The sequence below is a fragment of the Haliotis asinina genome, chromosome 5, assembly GCF_037392515.1.
Source record: "Haliotis asinina isolate JCU_RB_2024 chromosome 5, JCU_Hal_asi_v2, whole genome shotgun sequence".
Lineage (NCBI taxonomy): Eukaryota > Metazoa > Mollusca > Gastropoda > Lepetellida > Haliotidae > Haliotis > Haliotis asinina.
In genome coordinates, this window is record NC_090284.1 from 79,515,374 (window position 1) to 79,527,105 (window position 11,732).

An 11,732-nucleotide genomic window follows, 5' to 3' on the forward strand; every position below is an offset into this window, starting at 1 on the left:
ATTGATATGTGGATTATCAGGCCATCCAGTCACCATCGCACACACTAGTAGTGTGGATTTGAAATGTTTTGACCAATATATTCTTGGTCGGGTTCTGTGCCTTCCCTTGGGGCAAGTCCCATCTCCAGTGTGATTTGTGTCACTACCGGAGGAAGGCTGGCTGGGCTGCGGAGTTGTTTTTCTCCTTGTTTGTCTGTAACCCAGTAAAAACCAGCTTCTGGGGGTTAGCCCTAACTGGGTGATGTACATTCAGTTCAGGGAATAAAATTCCCCTATCTAGGCCCACCATGGAGTTATGCCACAGCAGCATCTTGGAGTTCAGGGTTGTAATACTGGCAATAACTCTTTGGAAGCATCTTCTTCATTCCACCAGCCTACAGGTGCATTCATACAATGCCATGATAGTTTGGAATATGAACCATATGAGATCCACAAGTTGTCACAGCCACATCATGAGGCTAAGCAATTCTTCCAGACTCTTTACAACCCAATGTTTCAGAACACTAATTCATCTGGTGAATGCAGTACAAAGAGTGAATATATGTGGATTAAACATGTTTACACAAAGCAAGGAGGGAGAATGTACAAAGATAACACTAAAATTACAAAGCCATTAAGATTAGATTAATGCACACGGATAACAACATATTCTAATAACAAGGCCAAAAGTAGGGTGGGGTGTGTTGATGTACAAAGATAACAACATAATAGGAAGACAATTAGCAATAATATACAAAGAAAGCAGTGTAAGGATGAAGCCAAGAGATTAACAGTCTGATAATATGGGACAAGGTGGATGATTATAGGACTAGAACTCTATGAAATCCACAATGGAAATTGGGAAAGACCCACTACACTGATGCGATTGCTCCATGGTATAGAGGTCAGCAAGTGAGATTGTCCAACACTTGTACATCACAAATACGACAACCAACCACTGTAAGTCTGTATAGATTTGCACTTTACTCATCTGCTTTGATGGATCAACGATGGCTGCTGTGCCAAGACAAGGGGTCCAGACTGGTGCAAACCCTGGACGTCAGTGACCGATTAATCCCTCAGAAAATGAAAGGAAAGCACTGCATCTGAGCTCCTAATGCAACCCTTCATGATGGCCGTCGGGGAACCGTTGCTGTGTAAAGCCATCTTGGTCTTGTGTTGATTTGAAGGTGCTAGGGGTGGCAATCCAGCAAAGGTGTGTGCCCTCTGTATCACAGCATGCATCCAAAAGTGTGATCTCAGCTTGGTTGTAGTTGACAGCTATGTTGGGATAGTTGGGATAGAAAAATTCAGCCATGACATTTCAACGATTCACATCCAGTGCATGTACCTCCGAAATATGAGCCACAGTAACTAATGCTGGTAGAAAGAATTTTGAATGTTTCTGTTCTAATTCCTTATTATGTTGTGGCTCATATTGTTATGGTTAAGAATTTGCCGTGACAAACGGTGTAAGAAATCCCCTGTGAACCAGAAAAACAGATCAAAGACAAGTCTTAATCATTCAAATTTTGTATTATGCAATAAGAACAAGGTATACAAAGTCAAAAGTCAATTTCACAAATACAGATTTTAAATACAATACAAGTGAGACAAAATGTAAGGCAATGGGTCACAAAATATAATATGGCAAAGTCACCAAAGTCTTAGTGTGAGTGATAATCAGTTATGCAGAATGTAACACAGCGATCGTCTGTTGGCAATCATAGCAATAATAACATAATAACATGACATAATATGAGTAATATGAGAAACTTCTTGCAGAATTACTACGACAAAATGTAGATACGTACATACAGCATCATCAAGTCATCATCACCATCATCACCTACATCAATTTGCAACTTAAATGCTTTCTCAAAATTTGGTGCCTGTAATACTGGAGAATTCATGAGTATGGCTTTGCCTTTTTCAAATGCAGTCTGACAACTGCCATCGCACTGAAATTTCACCTTTTTCCTCAAAAGGTTGGTAACTGCAACTTCAGCATGAACTGGTTGTACCTGGCCATTCCCTACAACATGCCCTAAAACTTCAACTTGTGCCTTTCAAAGAAAGCACAAGTCAGATGGTCTTCCCACTCCATGTCGTAATCGATGACATCATCCATGTACGCCTTGACATGATCAAGGCCTGATATGACATTGTTCATGAGTCTCAGGAACGATGCTGGAGCGTTCTTCAGACCAAACGGCATCACTTTGTATTGATACAGTCCATCTGGTGTAGCGAATGCCGATATTTTCTTTGCACAGTCTGTGAGTGGAATCTTCCAGAAGCCCTTCAGTAAGTCAAACTTACTTATATATTTAGCTTGACCAATGCGATCAATGCAATCGTCTTATGAGTGCATGTGAGAGCTTTGATGTCAGCTCAGCAGCGCAAACCCCCTCCACTCTTCAGCACAAGAACACATGGTGAACTCCACAGACTGTCACTGGGTTCAATAATGTCATTGTTCAGCATGTATTTCTCCTCTTTCTGCAGAATTTCACATTTCACAGGATTCATCCGATATGGGTGTTGTTTTACAGGCACAGCATCACCTACATCTATATCATGGCTAACAACATCAGTTCGACCAGGCACATCAGAAAATAAGTGAGAGAACTCATAAATCAAATCTTTCATTTGAACTTTCTGCTTTCTGCTGGGATAAATGTGAAAGTTTCTCATCAAGGTGAGCTAATACATCAGAATTTCTCAACTTTGGTGAAACATTATCACCAAGATCATCAAACTTCACATTACTAACACAATCATCAATGTTGTCAACATTTTCACATTCGTCTTTAGTACAATCAGTAACTGAGGAGAGCATTGCAATACAATTGACATGTTTTGTTTCTTACCTGTCATAATATTTCTTTATCATGTTGACATGACACAATATCTTCTGTTAACGATGACCAAGCGTCATGACAACATAGTCTGTGTTGCAAACCTTTTTGTCAACAACATATGGACCTTGATATCTTGCTCTCAGTGGTTGACCAGGAATGGGAAGCAAAACTTCACCTAAAGTAAAATTTGACTTTCTGTCATAGTTTAGCTTCATTTTTTCTTGTGAAACTTTCACGTTTCTTCTGGCCAGTTCACTTGCTTTTGATAGTCTGTCCCTAAATGTAGACACATAGTCTTAGAGATTGATCTCAGGTCTGTCATTGAGCCATTGTTCTTTTAAGTGTTTTAGTGGCCCACGCACACTGTGACCAGATACAAATTCACAGGGGCTAAACCCTAAAATTTCCTGAACTGACTCTCTGACAGCAAACAACAACAAATGCACACCCTCATTCCTATCTTTCTCTGTCTCAAAACAATAAGTCTTGATCATATTCTTCAAAGTTTGAGGAAACCTTTCTAAAGCTCCCTGTGACTGGATGATAAGCACTAGATTTAACTTGCTTAATACCTAACTGGTACATAGCTTGTTGAAACACCTTAGACATAAAATCTGAGCCCTGATCAGAATGAACAACATCTGGCAAACCAACTATGGTGAAAGACTTGATCAATGCCTTGACAATCACAAGAGCAACAATCCTACAAAGCGGCTTTGCTTCAGGAAATCTGGTAGAAGCACACATGATTGTGAGTAAATACTGATTACCAGACTTAGTCTTAGGTAGTGGACCAACACAATCAATAATAACTCAAAAAGCCGGTTTTGGTTTTAAGGGAGCGGAAGGAATTTTCTGATTTGGTTTTCCAACAATTTGGCATGCATGACAATTCTTCCAAAATTCAGACTCATCTTCTCTCAAACTGGGCCAAAAGAAATGTGCCCAAATTTTCTCAAAGTTTTGTTTACACCCAAATGATCTGCCATGGGATTTTCATGTGCCAATGAAAAGACATGTTTCCGAAATAATTTCGGTACCACAATTTGATGGTACAGTTTCCATTCATCCTCAGCAAGAACATCCGGCTACCTATATTTCCTCATCAGAACAACATCCTTGTAGTAATAACAAACTGGAGCCTTGCTAACCTCCTCAAAAGAAACCACCTTACTGGCCAACTTCTGCAGTTCAACATCCCCACTGTACATTAATAAGCTGCTCTCTGGATTGAATGTGTTCACTTTTTAAACTATCTGACTTATCAAGAAGTCCTGAAGAGCTACTTTGGCCCCCATAAGATCATAACCTATCAACAAATCGACTGGGAGACAGTCAAGAACACCACCTGAAATCAGATCTGAAGTCAAAGTCACAAAATGGAGAGGAGCAGAGGAATTGCCACCTATGCCCTGAAGCAAGACATCAGAGTTAGCTGAAGACTCATCAGAAAAAGGCAAAATATCCTTGAAAATCAGAGATTGAAGAACTCCAGTATCCCTCAAGAACAAACGGGCCGTGGGATAGAATTGTCTCCCATAAGTGACAGTGAATCCTTAGAAATAAAGGGCATAAACTCCTTACGAACTACAGAATCAGGGTACTTACTCTCACAAACAAAAATCACCTCAGAACCATCTGGAAAGAAAGGCTTAGGTGCGATGGACACAAAAGCATTTGGGGAACCTGTAGCCTGATTTCTAGACTGGAGTTTGTAACATGCAGAAATCAAATGACCTGGCTTCTTACAATATGCACAAACAGGAACAGAACCACTTGTAGTAATAGGCTTAGACTGAAAAGTATGTGACTGCTTGCCACTAGAATTTGAACCTGTTCTAACACCACTGTAACCTGCATGTCCTGAAGTCTTAACCGGGGAAAAGCCCTTTTGGCCAGAAAACTTTACATTACATGGAGACCTAAAAGAACTCTTGTGAGTCAAACAATAATCATCTGCCAACATTGCTGCCTTATGTAAGTCATCAACCTTTTGTTCATACAAATAAGTCTTATGGTCAGAATGCAAACTCTCTTTGAAATCTTCCATCAAAACTAACTGTCTCAAACCATCAAAATCTGTGACCTCCTTAGCCCCACATCACCTATCAAACAATGTTTCCTTTTCTCTAGCAAACTCTACAAAAGTCTCATTGTCCCTTTTGTGAGCATTTCTGAATTTCTGACAATAAGCCTCAGGCACTATCTCATTAGCTTTCAAAATTGCTTTCTTGACAAGACCATAGTCTGAGCTTTGCTGTACTGACAAGGCTGAATAAGCATCCTGAGCTTTACCCTTTAAGACAGTTTGCAGTAACATAGTCCATGACTCCTAGGCCACTTGAGATTTTCTGCAACTTTCTCAAAATGTAGAAAATACTTCTTTCTCATTAAAAGGGGGGGACAAGCCTGGCATGGCTTGCAGTGTCAAATGAGGAAGAATCTGAGGGTTGAGAAGGGTTTTCAAGTTTTATCAGAGCAATTTCTTTGTCAATTTCCAGTTTCTTCAATTCTAATTCCTTTCTGTCTCTGTCCCTTTCTCTTTCTTCTTTCTTCTCCATCTCAAATTTTTTTATTTCCATTTCTAATTTTTTCATTTCCAACTGGTCTGAATATTCCTCTGGCACCATTTTCAAAACATCCTCTTCAAAAATTCCCTCATCAATATAGTGATTCAACACAATTTTCAAAATCTGAAATTTCCTCATTGCAGGTTTGGCATCAAGTTTGAGATGTGAAGAAATTAGCAATGAATCTGATTTCCTCAACGGACTAATTGTCTCAGAGTCAGGGGACAATACAAACTTCTCAAGTTCAAACACCATTTTGCTGGTTCCACAATTAACTTCTTGCAAAATTGCAAAAATTTGAAATAAATTTCACAAATGGTCTCAAATATCAAATGAATTCTAACCCAGACAAGCCCCCAATTCTATCCCGCACGAGAGCAAGGTATACAAAGTCAAAAGTCAATTTCACAAATACAAATTTCAACTACAATACAAGTGAGACAAAATGTAAGGCAATGGGTCACAAAATATAATACAGCAAAGTCACCAAAGTCTTAGTGCGAAAGAGAATGCACTTATGCAGTTATGTGTGGACCCCCATCTCAACACGGCAACCAGCCTTTATATATATACTCAGTCATTTCCCGAAAATTTCAGGCACATACGACCATTGCCAACACTTTAGAAATCTCTAGCAGTCTCCCGGAAGTAACAAATAGAAAACCAAGGGCAGATAATTTCCAGACAGCCTGCTACCAAAATCTTAAAATTGCTGACCATCTATTATAAGAAATGTGACCCATCATAATTATTATTCATAACACTAAACGTTGTGACCCAATAATAATTATTACTTAATTAATAACAGCAGAAAATACACACTCGTAACAATATTCAATGGATACCATCCCATCCAGGAGGTCTGAACCTTCAAGACTGGTCAGCAAGTTTGAATGAACGAAGCAGACAATGGAGCTCAGGAGCTCTTCAGTAATGTTCAAATTTTTTCCTTGTAGCGTCATACAGTGATCACATAACCCTTGAGACTAACCCTTGGCTATCAAAGATTTGTGTAAATGCACCAGACATGTAGATTAGGGGTTTGTGATGACGTATGGTACACACCCAAATGTGGATGACGAAGTAGGTCATTTCGGGTGGGTAGCTGTACTGGATTTGGTTCTGCTAGCTTTTTTAGGCTGACAAACTAGCTTCTCACTGGCCAAAAGGCCGCAACCAAAAGCAAACAAATCTTGCTTGTTGCAAGTAAATTTTGAACTACCTTGACTAGCAGAACTGGGGGAGGAAACATGTTAAGACCCTCCTATGACATGGTCCTGCATCTGAGAGTCAAGAATTGGGGACACGAACCATGAAAACTGATGGTTGTACCAAGTGGTGAATAGATTTACATCTGGTTGAGGTTCGAGATAGACCATCGACTGGATTTTCAGGGGCAGTAATTTTGGTGATGACCACTTGGTGTGTGACAGGGCATCAGCTATGGCATTCCTCGCCCCGGACCAGGGGATGTCTCATGCTGTGGCCATAATGTTGAGAGACACGTCCACTGGAGCAGAGCTGCACATCCCGTCGAGCCTGGATAATTGATGTACCATACTGCTGTGGAATCACTGATGAATCACTAGATGAGCATTTGTATTCTATAACCAATCATATCATGAGATACCTGTCACAGAGGAAAGGACAGGTGATCGGGCATTGCCTACATTTCTGAAGAGCACTCAGTTTGGTCACTCAGCAGCTTGGATTGATTATTGGCTATACCATTGACTAACTGCTATGCTGAGTTCTTGCTCTGTCAACTCTACACGTGATAATTTGTACTCAATGCTCACTGTAAATTGCATAGAAAAATGACAATTTAAATCACTATGAAACTTTCAACAGCTTGAACATTAATGCCTGAAATACCTGTATATGGATCAAACATAATCATTTATGATAGTACTTCTATCCGTGTTGAAGAATTTTGAATTACCAGCGGTGTTAGATGTGTTAAGGAGTGCTTCAAATGTCAATAAGATACAGTGTGTCATCACCAAAGGGGTTCATGACCATTCAACTTAACAAGGACAAGATTTGGACTGACTCTCTACCGGGATCAACCGTTTATTGAGGAAATGGTATCCCATGACAACCAATTTCCTGTTGAGCATGGACAGGGCTTACTACCTGTGTGTATTGTTGTCAGTGACCTCTATAACATTGCATTTGTTTCAATCAATAAGCAGAAAATGCAATTTAGTATCCACCCCAAATGTAGAATAGCAACCACTTATCTAAGTGAAGCATCTTGTAATCTCCTTTTCCTTCAACATGTTCGTTTACCAGACACTAGCTGTATAAGGCTAAGATCGTGATTAGTAATTGTTGTCTAAACAGTACAAAGGTGTTTGCTTCTTATTCTATTCTCTGAATACTTTACTCCTTTTTTGCCATTGAAGTTATTTTCAACTTGGTTGGTATGCTTGAGTGAGGTATTTCCACCTGATTCCCTTTTCAGTAGAACATGTGGTGGCTGTATGGTTCATATTACTGAATCTATGTGCTTGCAATTAGGCAACTCACTCTGAGGGTTGAACTGACGCAAGGATTTGACTCAACCCCTCAAAGTACATGAATTTGAATTCCAAATATAACATTTGTACATTTGATTGCTTTCTAAAAGGCATTGTGTATTGACATATATAATATCTTACACATATCATTATACAGGTATCATGACACAGAGTACTTTTTTTTCTTTTCAGTTTGATATGTCTGAAATAGTTTGTGACTTGCGCCGACAACGCTGTGGAATGATTCAGACCAAGGTGAGTGTTTGGTCTTCACGCCATCCATCTCATAGTCGACACCTCATCTGTCTGTCCGTCTGTCCATCCATAATCTTTTTGTTTTCGGAGCATAACTAAAAAAATGTTCATTATGTTTGGACCAAAATTGATAGAAACAGTAATCTCAACCTATTGTTGTGCCCTTTCTTATTTACAGATTTTTGGCATATTTATTTATTTATTTATCTATTTATTTTTTCCATGGAACGTTTTGGTTTTAGTCAAATGGTGGGGTGGGTTCGTTTCTGGAACATATCTCAAAAACCTGTTCAATATTTTTCTACAAACCTTGTTAGATATGACAGTCAGAACCTAAAGTGGTGCCTTTTGCTTTTTACAGGTTTTTGTAATTTGCTTTTTTCTCGGTTTCCATGGAAATGTTTGGTGTTTCGTTTCCGGAGCACAACTCAAAAACTTCTTAAAATCTTTCAGCAAATCTTGGTAGATACTAGTGCCTTTTTCATGAATTCCATGGAAACAATTCAGACTTAGTCTCAAAGAACAAAGTAACTGTCAGATGATTTGTCCTTTTAAATATATGGAGGCCGGTGGGATATGTCCTCTTCTGATGACTCTTGTTTTGCTTCACTGTGACATAACATGTTATACTTGGGATTACACATTCTCGGTAAAGTACAAATTCTAGTACTTTATTGAGTTGAGACCCATCCGGGATTTGAACCTGCACCCTCGAATGGGACTCGACTCAAAAAAAATACTAGAATATGTACTTTGGTAAGAAAGTTTAATCGCAAGTATAACATGTTATGTTTAACCACTTTCTAAATGGCATTGTGTAATCATCACTATGACATCTCCACTTCACTTGGTACCTTATATTGATTCACTGTCCTTTATGTGGCATGTTCACTTTGTCTTTCTTCACTGTCATTTATGTGGCATGTTCACTTTGTCTTTCTTCACTGTCATTTATGTGGCATGTTCCCTTTGTCTTTCTTCACTGTCATTTTTGTGGTATGTTCACTTTGTCTTTCTCCATTGTCATTTATGTGACATGTTCACTTTGTCTTTCTTCACTGTCATTTATGTGGCATGTTCACTTTGTCTTTCTTCACTGTCATTTATGTGGCATGTTCACTTTGTCTTTCTTCACTGTCATTTATGTGGCATGTTCACTTTGTCTTTCTTCACTGTCATTTATGTGGCATGTTCACTTTGTCTTTCTTCACTGTCATTTATTTGGCATGTTCACTTTGTCTTTCTTCACTGTCATTTATGTGACATGTTCACTTTGTCTTTCTTCACTGTCATTTATGTGGCATGTTCACTTTGTCTTTCTTCACTGTCATTTATTTGGCATGTTCACTTTGTCTTTCTTCACTGTCATTTATGTGACATGTTCACTTTGCCTTTCTCCATTGTCATTTATGTGACATGTTCACTTCACTTGGTAGCTTGTCTTTCTTCACTGACAGACAGCCATGCTGTTTGTTGCTCTTTTCATTGCTGTGTATCACCGACAGACAGCCATGCTGTTTGCTGCTCTTTACATTACACTGTGTATCACTGACAGACAGCCGTGCTGTTTGTTGCTCTTTCATTGCTGTGTGTATCACCGACATACAGTTATGCTGTTTGCTGCTCTTTACATTACACTGTGTATCACTGACAGACAGCCATGCTGTTTGCTGCTCTTTACATTACACTGTGTATCACTGACAGACAGCCATGCTGTTTGTTGCTCTTTTCATTGCTGTGTGTATCATTGACATACAGTTATGCTGTTTGCTGCTCTTTACATTACACTGTGTATCACTGACAGACAGCCATGCTGTTTGTTGCTCTTTTCATTTCTGTGTGTATCATTGACATACAGTTATGCTGTTTGCTGCTCTTTACATTACACTGTGTATCACTGACAGACAGCCGTACTGTTTGTTGCTCTTTATATTCCCATGTGTATCACCGACAGACAGCCCTACTGTTTGTTGCTCTTTATATTCCCCTGTGTGTATCACTGACAGACAGCCATGCTGTTTGTTGCTCTTTACATTGCTCTGTGTATCACCGACAGACACCCCTACCATATTTACATTGCCATGTGTATCACTGATTTGTTTCATCCGGTTCAGTAGCAATTGAAAATAGCCTTACTAAAATTTGAGAATTTAAATAATTTATAGACCCAATCATAATGAGATCATTTCTTTTTCCAGGATCAGTATTTGTTTTGCTACACTGCCTGTATGGAAGCCTTGCTGAGCTTAACCAACTAACATGGACACATCAGGCAGCATTCCAAGTGATTTCTCTCTCAGCTTATCTATTGGCCAGGAAATTATCTGCATCCCAGTACAGTCTGATTCAGAATACTTGTTACCTTGTACTTGTTGTGAGATTAAATATGCATGATATTAACATGGGTGGAGGGTTGCTTCAAAGAAGGTGCACCCTGCTGTATATCCCTGACATCTTGTATGTATGTCATGTCACCTAACTCATCTTTCGGTGGAAATCAAATGTATACACCATCCTTATTTTGTTACACCAAGAAGTATCCAGTATTACACTGTTCTGTGTTGTGTAAAAGCTCAGACAATATTGAAATAATGCAAAAAAGTGCACAGCGATACACTATCAACATTTTTCAATGTTGTGTTCTATATATTGATACTTGTTACAGAAAAAATATATGGTATTTATTATGTTGCATCAAGCACATTACCAGTTTTACACAAACTTGGGGCATGTGATGTATGATCAAACTTGTCTTTTTCTGTGGGACGTCATCATTAAGTTATATATTTGTCAGTGTAGATCTTTTATTTTAGTTGTTTGTATTTGCTTATATTTGCCGTGATTATGACCTAATAAAGATCATAATATATTGACATAATATGATTTTCAGTTTTATTGGTTGCATATATTTTGATATATTGGTGTGGTAGTTTTGAAATATTGTTTATAATATTTATTTACCCATAATAAACTTGTTTTATGTCACGGCATGCACCGCTCTTCTTCTACGACCATGTGTGGAAATGTGCTGTAGGCTAACTTTAAACAAACTTCTGGCCTCTGACATCTGACCTCTGCCCCTACTCAACAAAAGGCCATGTCACTCATCCCTGTAAGCATGTAGATTGCCCAGATGATCACCTGCAACCTGCCCTTGTCATTATTTTTCTTGTCACTACAACCCAGTTGATGTGGCCCAGATGATCACCTGCAACCTGCCCTTGTCATTATTTTTCTTGTCACTACAACCCAGTTGATGTGGCCCACATGATCACCTGCAACCTGCCCTTGTCATTATTTTTCTTGTCACTACAACCCGGTTGATGTGGCCCACATGATCACCTGCAACCTGCCCTTGTCATTATTTTTCTTGTCACTACAACCCGGTTGATGTGGCCCACATGATCACCTGCAACCTGCCCTTGTAGTCATTATTTTTCTTGTCACTACAACCCAGTTGATGTGTGTTGTGCTCTCTCCTAGACATTGCTTGATTGTTCAATGAGAGCAGATCTAATTGCAGTTTTTTAAAGAAATGCAAA

General features: G+C 39.0%; 1 protein-coding gene across 2 annotated transcripts in view; it reads left to right on the forward strand.

Moving 5' to 3' along the window:
* The window catches only part of LOC137283164 (tyrosine-protein phosphatase non-receptor type 13-like), a 313,874-nt gene extending 302,806 nt beyond the window's left edge, over positions 1–11,068 (forward strand). For both annotated transcript variants that reach the window (XM_067814606.1, XM_067814607.1), the window contains 2 exons: positions 8,128–8,190; positions 10,389–11,068. In XM_067814606.1, coding sequence (XP_067670707.1) covers positions 8,128–8,190; positions 10,389–10,448 — 123 coding nt within the window. In that variant the 3' untranslated portion in view covers positions 10,449–11,068. The remainder of the gene's footprint in view (positions 1–8,127; positions 8,191–10,388) is intronic.
* The last annotated feature ends 664 nt before the right edge of the window (positions 11,069–11,732 follow it).